Here is a 10,618-nt window from a genome sequence, read left to right as displayed (position 1 = left end):
CTGTTTTATCTTGCCTTTATGCTTTCTTCACTGCATCACATTTACTTTATAATGCTTATTGGAATCTGTGTGCAAGTGAAAACTTCAGACACTTATTGGTATGGGATGTGCCCTCATTATAGTTACGTCGTTCCTTTATTAGGCGAGCAATCTAATTGCTATTTCGAAAACTAAATTGCAATTTAGCATGTAGTTTTTTTCTTTCAATACAAGCTGTAAACTTTTGTTACCAGTTTGGGAGTATTCTACTTCTGCTGGATATTAATACTTCTTATGCTTGATAGGCACTAACTGGTACCTAAGGGAGAAACTTAAGTTTGCTGTATTTTTCTTAAGAAAAATGTGCCGCGAATATGGATTTAGTCCCTATATTATATTCTTGCCAGAATTCATATCTCCAGCATGTTGTTCTGAGAATCTTGTGGGACTGAACAAAAGTTTTGTTACAATTGAGTTGCATTCCTCCTGGGATCCTTTTTAGGGCTGCTTTATCTTGGAGACTGGATATTTGCTTCACTGTTTAATCCCGTTTTTAAACTGATACTTGTGGTTCAGAAAGGGAATCTCTCGAGGTATGTTTGTTTATTTTTTTATTCATATTTTGTAGTAATTGTCCATATCATTGTTGTCTTTTTTCTTTTCCTTTAGTTTCATTCTTTCTTTTTATTAATCTAATTGTTGGTTGGCTTTCTTAGATATGCTTCTCTTCTGTCTCGTCCTGTGCTCTAGAGCTCACCAAGTTTGACTTTCCTGAGTTTATTTCATAATATTTTTGTGCCTTTGCTGCATAGCCACGCAGTAAGATCTGAACCAGAAATAGAAATTTGTCTTTACCGTGACAGAGGCAATTGTATCTTTGCATTTCAATATCAATGAATTTATTACTATCTTGTTGATTTTTTTTTTTTTTATAAGTTATTATTATCTTGTTGATTGCTTTTTCTTTCTTTCTTTCTGTGTTCTTTTATTTCTTTATTTGATTGTAGAAGTTTAAATGTTTGGGTTTTTAGATGTGTGGTTGATATAGCACGAGATATGCTGACCATCGTCTGGTGTATTTGGATGGAAAGGAATGAGTGGAGCTTTAATTACCAAGAGCATTCTCCAGAACAAATTTGGAACTTTTTTGTACATTCCTTGCTGTTTTGGTTTTCAGCTTTAGGGAATAACAGAACTTCCATTCATGATTTTCTGATGTCACTTTCCGTATTCTAGAATGTGTTTAGTTGTTTTCTTTTGTATACTTCCTGTAGACATGGACTTCGCCTATATTTTTGTTTCCAATTAAATCTCTTATTACTTATAAAAAAAAAAAAAAAGTTCCAGAGGGAGAAAAAAAGATACACCCGGTGAACTATATATGAGAACATTTTTTCTTTTCAGCAGAATATTTGCTTGTTAACGGGCATGACATTGTTTTGGAGAGCTCTTATGAGGGCAGAATGATCTAGTACTGGGGATACATAAAATTCGAGAAAGGAGCACAAATCATTTGAGCTTGGTGAGTTAATATTTTGGTTCTGATTGACTCTAAAGCTATAGGAGGAATTCTTTATGATTTTTCTTTTATTGGTGAATTCTCGACGAATTACTTTGTATTATATGTTGCTGTATATTTCCTCACTCGTCTGTTGGTTTTGGCAATATCTATACAAGTCACAGGACTGGCATCAGTTGTGGCTCTAGTTGCAGATATGTGGGTTGTAAGTCTATTTATTCTGGTCATACCAACTACAGAGTGGTTGAGGCATGATCGGCCGTCTTGGTCCTAGGATTGTATGTGGTCTGGGAAAATTTTAGTTTTATGATTATATATGTGGTTTGGGAAAATTATAGTTTTCATAATGTCAGTTGAGGTGGTGCACATGGAAATACAAATTCCTTGTTACAAAAGACTGCCGCCGGGGTAAGGGTTTTGATGCTGTTGCTGGCTACTACTGCTTGTGTTACCAGTCACCTGTCTTCACCATGGGTCATCGCCTTGATATCCTCTAAAAGTTTAAATGGTGTCTAATTTATTGAATTCTGCATTTGGTAACAGCTGTAACTCTTATTTTTCTATCGTAGTTCTTGTTCTTGGTTGAGACTCCAGAGCCTAAGAGGAGAAAGGTGGTTTAGTTGAATGTAAGAGAAGAGATCATTCAATGCAGGCCCTGGAAATCTTGGAAAAAGTCATTTGATGTATGATAATTAATACACTTGAAAGATGGACAGATTAGAGGCATTCAATTGATTATGGTTAGAGAATGAACTTCGGCTTTTCTTTTTTTGAGGTCATAGACAAATTTTCGATGATCATAACGGTGGAGGCTCTAAAATCCATGTGTTGCTTAATTTGCGTGAAGCCATTTGTTTTCTCTGGCGCATACGCTGTAAAGCTAAACAACACTGCAACAACAAAGTTGCCAATCCTCTCATCTCGGACTAAAGAGAAACGAGACAGTTTCATAGCTTTTTTTGGTGGGTAATTTGTTATCCAAACCAAATGCTGTTACTCTTACACATCTACCTATAAACATGTTGTGTCTATTTTTCCAAATGCAGAAGACTTAAAAGGTTCTGAGAAAAATAGGTTGTCGTCAACAATGATGAAGTTGGTGAAGGCTCAGAAGTACAAGCCCCAGCAAGACGAAGGCAGCCGGTTAGGGAGAACAGGCCAATGGAGTGGAACTATGGGGTATAAAGATATGGGAGATGGCATTCTTAAGGTGGCAAAACTTTTGGAAACCATGCAAATGGCCATTGTTGTTATAAGGGAGCAACAACAGCAATCTTTCAACATTTCCGGATAGGATTATTTTGGTAGAACCATCGGAAAATTGGTCTCATTAGGTGAAATAATTTTGCTTCTTCAATAAATTAGATCTCTCTCTCTCTCTCTCTCTCTCTCTCTCCGTGTTTGTTTTTTCTTTTGTACTTTGTTTTTACTTCTGTAGATAATTTAGTGTATCCATAAATAAATGGGTATATTTGTATTGCTATGCATTATTACAGACACTGCATGAATTTGCATCTGTGCATATAAAAATACAATTAATTGTATCTCGACAAAGGACAAACGAATTTAAACTTTAACTTCCTAGGGTTACGTTCGGAGAAACGAATTTAAATTTAAACTTTCATTTTATATTAAAAAAAATGTCATAACTTCGGATCTCTTGATTTTAAAACTTTTTGTTTGGATGAAATTTGGAAATGAAAGAATTTGAAGACATCGTAACATATTTGTTAGAATGATTTGAAATTCCTTTTGAATAAATGGAATTTGAAATACAAGATTTTGATGATTAAAATCCAAATCTCATCTTACCAAACAAGAGATCACAATTTTAAAGGGCCAAATCCGAAACCTCTCTTCCGAGTTCATTCATCCTAACGTACCGTAAGTGTTTAAATTAGCTCTAAGATCTTCCTTCCTCCATGCCCAGGTGCTACACTTTTTATAGAAATAAAATGTTGGACAAGTCCAAAGAATTTCAGCTTCCAATAACATCCAAAGAACTCCTAACCCAAATTTCTGTAGATAAGTATGAAAGCTGCGGGTGTTCATATAATGTTAATTCAAAATAAAAGTACTTGCCCCGTTATATTGCAAGGATGTAAAAATATTCACGACTTTCGGCCTCCAAGAAAGAAAAAACAGAAATGTGAAAAAGATAAAAAGAAAAACGTTTTAAGCAACAACTTCTATGAAGAAAAATAAGAGATCATCCACATATGCCTACTTAATGTCCTCTGCAAGACTGAATTAACTACATATCCACAAGCAAGCACAGCCTTAGTGAAAAGTATCATCTCCTCTCTTGTGCACAAAGTGTGTAACTTTGTACATTCAAGATGTTCTTATCACTGAACTCAAACTTGACATGAGGGCATTGTGCACTGAAAAGACCATACAAGCTCTGGTTTGACATCACTGTCTCTCTCTGCTACACTCAGAGATCCTTTCTTCTTCCAAACGACGCTTTGATGGTAATCTCTAATTTTCAGATTTGCAATATATAACATATTTCCTAAAGGTAAAAATCTTTTAGCTGCCTCCTCGCTTAGCAGCTTCTGCACTACTTGTTGTCATGAAAGACTCTCCGCAACCACACTGTCCTTTAGAGTTTGGATTAATGAAAATGAATTCAGATCTGTATCAAAAAAGAGAAACCCCAAACAGTAGTTAAAGAACAAGGAGGCTCACAGAGAATAGTCAGGAAAGGAACAAACTTTGGTTATGGGAAATTAAAAAAAAAAAAAATCAAAAATCGTGAACAGGTCCCAAAAATTTATCCGGCAGCCATAAATTTTCCAGTTCCCAAATGAAGCTTGACACTACTTTAATGCAAGGGCTGACAACTAATTCGTTTCGTTCATTCACATGCATGCTGGAAAGCGGAAAGAACTTTAGCCGCTAAGAGGATAGAAGAAATTTTCTAATCAACAAAACCTCAACATGTTGAACTTTGGTGCTTTTGTTCGTGGAAATACATCTTAGAACATTATAAGTGAGGAATCCCAAATTATAATCATCATTAGAAAAACCAAATGATGAATCAACACGTATTTTTCCTACCTTCTCTATGGCCATAAGATAGGAAACTGATAAAATTACCTATTCTAATGTACCAAAACTCATGATTCAAAGAACAATTAGTCCATCCATATAATGCGGTGCTCAAAACACGATCACGATGTTCTTAGTGTAATGTTTATTTTTCCTTAAATGGGGAAAAAATAATATCTAGAACATTGTAATTAATAAGAATGCAACACCAGCTCAAGGAAACCGCGGACGCTAAATCAGAAGTGTTCATTACTAGTAAGTACGCATAACTCAGTTAGCGTTCTGTATGGACTACCATAGAACTTGAACAACCGTGCCGAATGCTCTCCGTACCTGAGTTTGTCATCTACGAAATCCATCTTGGTTCCTATTACATGCATCAGTGCCTTTGGATCAATCAGTATCTTCACACCCTTGTCATCAACCAATTCATCGAACTTCCCCTTCTCGTCTGAACACACAAATCCACCAAAGGTCAATAGCTGTAATATTACGCAAAGGATTGCATCTCTCAAATACTTCAAAAGAAATATATATATATATATATATATATATATATATATATATATATATATATATATATATATATATATATATCACATGAAAGATTGAAAACAGAAAGTTCGAATCAACGAAACTGCTGTAGCTTTCTTCCTAAATCTTTATGTGCCTTAATTCATAGTTCAACCAATAACAAAGAACTTGCGTAGAACTCAATTGAATTTTCTAAGGGAAATTGAAATTCAAAAAAGAGGAAAAAAATTAGGCTTCAACTAGAACCTGAATAGAACTTCATTCGAAAGGATTTTATGGATTACAAATTCACATATTTGGGGAGTTGAAAAAAAATAAATTGAGGGTTTAGGATAGAGAAGGACGACCTGCGTAATTGAGGGTGTAGGATAAGCCGTTGCAGCCGCGAGCCTTGACGCCGAGACGGAGGAAAGTGCGCTGTCGATGCTCAAGCAGCTGCCTGATTCTAGCAGCGGCGGTGTCCGTTAAGGCTAGGACTTGGCGCCGGAGCGCCGGCCCGGCCTTCTCGGCCGATCTCGCCAATAAAGAAGATGAAGATGCTGCCATTTTTGCGCTTCTCTCGTCGTCTTCTACCTCTCCGTTTATTCTTCCCCCTTTTTTTTTTTTTGTACCAATTAACATTTTTTGCCATTTATGGCCTATTAATAGTGCTCTTCTGAAGAGATTTTCGGCCACGCGCCAGCGACGAGCGTGGTGGACGCTCGACCGTAATTGATTTTGAACACCCAAAGATAATTTTTGGCAATAAAAATAGATATTTCTTAACCATTTTCTGTACTTCAAAAAAAATACGGACATAAAACTTAAGAACTCGACAGCAAGCAAGTTTAATTGAAAATTATAGATTATATATTTAGAGAAGTGCTAAATTTATAAAAAGGCTATAAATTTACTATAAATTGACGCAACTTAACATAATATATCAAATAGTTCAAATCTATTTTATGGTAAAAAAATTTTACAATATAATATTTAACATTTAAGGTTGCGTTTGGTTACTAGACTGATTTTAACTCATTTCAATTTATCTTATCTAATCATTACAATTTTTCTAACTTTCAATACAAAATATAGTAATAATAATAATATTAAAAAAATAATATTTTATTCAATTTTTAACTTTCATCTTAACTCAACTCACTATTCAAACTAGGGCTGTAATTGAGCCGAGCCGATTTTTGACTTACCGAGCTCGACTCGACTCAAAATACTCGAGTTTAAGATTTTTTTATTCTTTGCTTGAGCTCGACTCGATAAGCTAAACTCTTCATTCTTCACTCGAGTTCGTCTCGAGCTCAATTTATTTTGATTTTTTTTATTTTTTGAATAAGATTTAATAATTAATAAATCAAATAAATAAATAAATAAAATATCTAATATTGAATTTACACAACTAACGAATAGAACCTCTATTAAATTATACAATTTTAATTAATATCTAACTAGTTAATATTTATCCAAAATAACAATATATTATATGGCTATCTATATTATTAATACATACTTAATATGATAATATATATCTATTTCATATATGGTTCCCATATATTATTATATGAAATCATGAAATTTTACCAACTAATTATTATACAAATTATAAAATATACCTATGAAGTATATTCACTATATAGACATAGGTAATTAGATTACATATTATATATTTAATTATAAAAGTGGTATGTTTATATTATTTGCTAATACATATATATGTATATATATAGGTATATGTATATATTTATCAATATATGAATATTTTAATCAAGTCGACTTGAGCATAAACGAGCAGGCCTTAACGATCCTTAATCAAGTCGAGTCGAGTTTTGTGGAGTATGTGTCATTTACAAATCGAGCGGATATCTACTTTCATGAACATGCTTTTTTTTACAAGTTGAGTTCGATTCAAGTATGGCCGAGCGAGTGCTGAGCGGGTTATCGAACAGACTGGTTCATTTATAGCCTTAATCCAAACTAACCATGTCAGTTTGTGAATTTATATTATAAAATTATTTTGCAGATGAGATATTTCTCGTATATTTATATTCAATTTTTTATTATCAATAAAGTACATCGATTAATAAAATCAAGGACAATATAACACAAATATGGAGGTTATATACGTCCTAACATATTAGAAAACTGTTGGGTACTACATTGCCCTTAAAAGACCAACAATTTTAGCATCGGCAGCCCATTTAGCAATCAAGTCTATCATATCCTCTGGCTCTGACCATCCCCTCAATCTCCAATTTTAAATACATTGGAAGGTGAGGATGTAAATCCTCTTTTATTTAATGTCCAATTAGATGGTTTAATCTGACGAGATAAACACTCATGCAGAAGCTCGTTTAAAGGTTTCCCAAATAAAAATTTAAGATGTCTTTCTCCCTAAAGGCAGTAAAAATTTGTGGCCAAAAAAATAAAAAAAAAAGGTTTCTACAAATTGGCTTTGGCGCTCTGAGTCAATGCCCACTTCAGGGATTGCATCGGCTTTCGTGGAGGTTTCATCTCTTTACGGCAAACAAAAAACAGGTCAGAAAGGGTGCACAACCGAGGGAGCAGCATCATCATCATCACCATCACCATCACCACCACCACCACCGACAAATGTTGAAGAATGGCATGCAGAAATCGTAAGCACACTCAATTATACTAGTAGCAGAAATGTCACTGTCACCAACATGTGAAGTAGAAACCCCCTCATCATCAAAACAAGCGACAGCAACCGCTCCACTCAGCCTCCACCAACATTACCAAGCAGCATCAACAGTTCCTACTATAGAAACATGAAATGGACCTATGCCACCAAACATGGCATCCAACAGAACAAACTGTTGCATCTGAAGTTTTAAATTGGTGACTGTATTGCTTCAAGGAAAACATGTTATCCACTGCAAATTTACCAACAAGTAGATACTATAGTGACCAAAACCATTCAGGTTTAAAGGCATCAATTCCTCAACAAATGCAAATCCAGGTAGCATCACCAGCCCAAATTTCACCCTGTTCATCCCGCAATCCCATCACATCAATGACACTCCAAGATGTCCAATGGTTCTTGCATTATTCGAGGCATGTACTACTAATCCCTTCATGAATGTACTCCTAATCTCTTTGGCACATAAATTCGAGGAATTATTTTTTGCATTGAGGAGAACCAATGTGCTTTTGAACAATTATAGTGAATTTTCATCCCTAAGATGGATAATATAAGTCAGTTCAAAAGTGTAAATACCAGTATTTAGCACACGGTCAATGTCGAGATATGCCACACTATCTCGTTAACACGCTGTCTCTCTCTCTTTCATAGAGTCACGCTACCTCGTATAAAACCCCTCCTTTCTTACAAACACGTACATGCACACACTCCTCCCACTCACAGCATATGAACTCAATCTACAGCTAAACAGAGACACATTGACAAGGTCACCGATACAAGAGTAACTTAACCATCATTATAGCTTAGTGCTTATGGACATACAACAAGTAACCAAAAATCACAGAGCATCATTATCCAAAAGAGAATGGGCTTCACGCACACACTTCAAAATTGTGAATCAACATGCAGTCTAACGCCTATCCAATTGGTGAATTACCTGAGGAAATGACCAATTCCTTTTAGTTTCACTAATATCAAGGGAAGGGAATCCACACTCGCAAAATGTAATAGCAGGCTACTAATTCTAGTGAAAGAGCAAGATATCTGCATAGATACGAGGTCATATTGAATTTTCATCTCTGCATTATCTTCCATTGGATGGGGATCTTCTTGCAGATAAGGCATGCGGTAACCTAAACACCAGCGCTCATGCCAACCATAAACACAACGACAAAGAATTTGCCTTTTGCATCTCATTCATAATAATATTGAACAATCTAGGATTCGAACACAATAGAAAGAAATTCCAAATTGGCAAGCACAAACCCAGAAAACAATTTTCAACCCCAATCCAACTTAAAATATCACCAAGAGCGAAAACAACATGTAAATCAAGAAACAAGCATAGGCAACCAAACCCGGGTGTTCATCCCACCTCGCTGCCTCCAACAAAAGCCTTGCACAAACCCGCGTAGACCACGCAATGAAAGCTGCCGCCGTAACAAGAATGACCGGACCGCCTTGCGGCACGAACAGCGCGAGCGCCGATAGAATCACCATCGGCAGCATAGAGTAACCAACCAGACTCAAGCACCTGTACAAATCCAAGCTCCCGTTCCGCCCGGCCAGCATGTTGAACACTGTGTACAAAAAAACAGCAGAGATGGTGGCCCACCCGAGGATTATCCCGAAATGTATCTTCCCGGCGAGCAGTTGGAAAAGCCCGAAAGCTAAAAAGAACAGGAACGGACCCGAGAGGTCAGCCTCGGAGTGGATATTCGGGTTTGGGCGAAACGGGTTGAGTATCGAAATCGTTTTACTCCAGATTTGCTTTGTGTTGATGCCGAGCTCTTCGAGAAGAGGAGGTTCTTCGTCGAAGTTTGAGCTTGCGGTGGTGATTGTTGGGCCGAGATGAGGGGCGGCGAAGGAGGTAGATTGAGCGGCGGAGCCCACGTCGAAAGACAGAAAAGGGATGGGGTTCGTTGCGGGTGGGCGTGGCTGAAACGGCAGCGTTGGGCGCCGTAGGGCTGCGGATGTTGGGCCTCCAGGTGGGTCTCCACCGGAAGGGAAAATGACGGGCGGGACGTTGAATTCCTTCGACATTTCGGGGGTAAGGATCTGGGTTTTGAGGAATTGGGTTTCTCGGGCAGGTGGAATGCCTTTGCGCTTATATTTTTCCGATCTCGGGGATCGCAAGCACCACAAAATATCTCATCTAATATTATATAATTTTTATAATTTTTTCTAAACTTTTATATAAAATAATAATAAATAATTTAAAATTTTTATTTAGTTACACAATTTAAATAAATTAAAATAAAATATTTTGTTAAAATTTAAACAAAATATTATTCTAATATAATTTTATAATATTAATTTTATTTTAAAATTAAAAAAATTAAATTACTTATTATATTTTATATAAAATTTTAAAAAAATTATAATAATTATATAAAATGAGATGAGATGAAAATAAAATAAATTAAACCAATCCTAGAAAAAAGGCGAAGTGACAAATAAACTACTGAATTATACATCCGTATATTGTTTTTAAATTTATTACATATTACTATTTTTATGTGTTATTTTATTTATAATAGTAAACAATACACTAAAACATTTTAATGCTCAAGAATTTGACTCAATACTTTGAGATGTGGTTTTAAAGTATAAATAATGGTTCGGGGGATGTCATAGAAAACTTACAAGACTCAAGTCACCTAAAAAATTTCTACAAATTTTGATTTATTCAAAATCCCTTATAACCGTCATGCTAAATACAAATTTTAAATGTGTAAATCACCTATAAGTGCTTTGTAAAATAAAGAGTTTAAAAAAAAATTATATATATATTTTTTTATGATCAGGTTTTATTTTTTAAAAAAAATTCAAAAAAAATTTATATATTTAAAATATATATAAATCATTATTCCACT

At 35.1% G+C, this 10,618-nt stretch overlaps 3 protein-coding genes across 3 annotated transcripts; 1 reads left to right on the top strand and 2 right to left on the bottom strand.

Moving 5' to 3' along the window:
- Nucleotides 1-120: 120 nt before the first annotated feature.
- Nucleotides 121-2,989, top strand: LOC122291731. The gene is made up of 2 exons (XM_043099657.1): nucleotides 121-2,460; nucleotides 2,545-2,989. The coding sequence occupies exons 1-2, from the start codon at nucleotides 2,247-2,249 to the stop codon at nucleotides 2,790-2,792; spliced, it is 462 nt and encodes a 153-aa protein (XP_042955591.1). The 5' UTR covers nucleotides 121-2,246; the 3' UTR covers nucleotides 2,793-2,989.
- A 670-nt stretch (nucleotides 2,990-3,659) lies between these two features.
- LOC122290807 (iron-sulfur assembly protein IscA-like 3, mitochondrial) lies at nucleotides 3,660-5,711 on the bottom strand. The gene is made up of 3 exons (XM_043098470.1): nucleotides 5,434-5,711; nucleotides 4,886-5,003; nucleotides 3,660-4,136 (listed from the first exon to the last, which is right to left on the bottom strand). The coding sequence occupies exons 1-3, from the start codon at nucleotides 5,705-5,707 to the stop codon at nucleotides 4,031-4,033; spliced, it is 498 nt and encodes a 165-aa protein (XP_042954404.1). The 5' UTR covers nucleotides 5,708-5,711; the 3' UTR covers nucleotides 3,660-4,030.
- Nucleotides 5,712-8,901: 3,190 nt separating this feature from the next.
- Nucleotides 8,902-9,885, bottom strand: LOC122290728 (protein YIPF7-like). The gene has a single exon (XM_043098337.1). It carries the CDS (start codon nucleotides 9,783-9,785, stop codon nucleotides 9,039-9,041), a length of 747 nt encoding a protein of 248 aa, XP_042954271.1. The 5' UTR covers nucleotides 9,786-9,885; the 3' UTR covers nucleotides 8,902-9,038.
- Nucleotides 9,886-10,618: the final 733 nt, after the last annotated feature.

This window comes from Carya illinoinensis, chromosome 13, assembly GCF_018687715.1.
Source record: "Carya illinoinensis cultivar Pawnee chromosome 13, C.illinoinensisPawnee_v1, whole genome shotgun sequence".
Classification (NCBI taxonomy): domain Eukaryota; kingdom Viridiplantae; phylum Streptophyta; class Magnoliopsida; order Fagales; family Juglandaceae; genus Carya; species Carya illinoinensis.
This window is presented reverse-complemented; position numbering and strand designations above follow the sequence as displayed.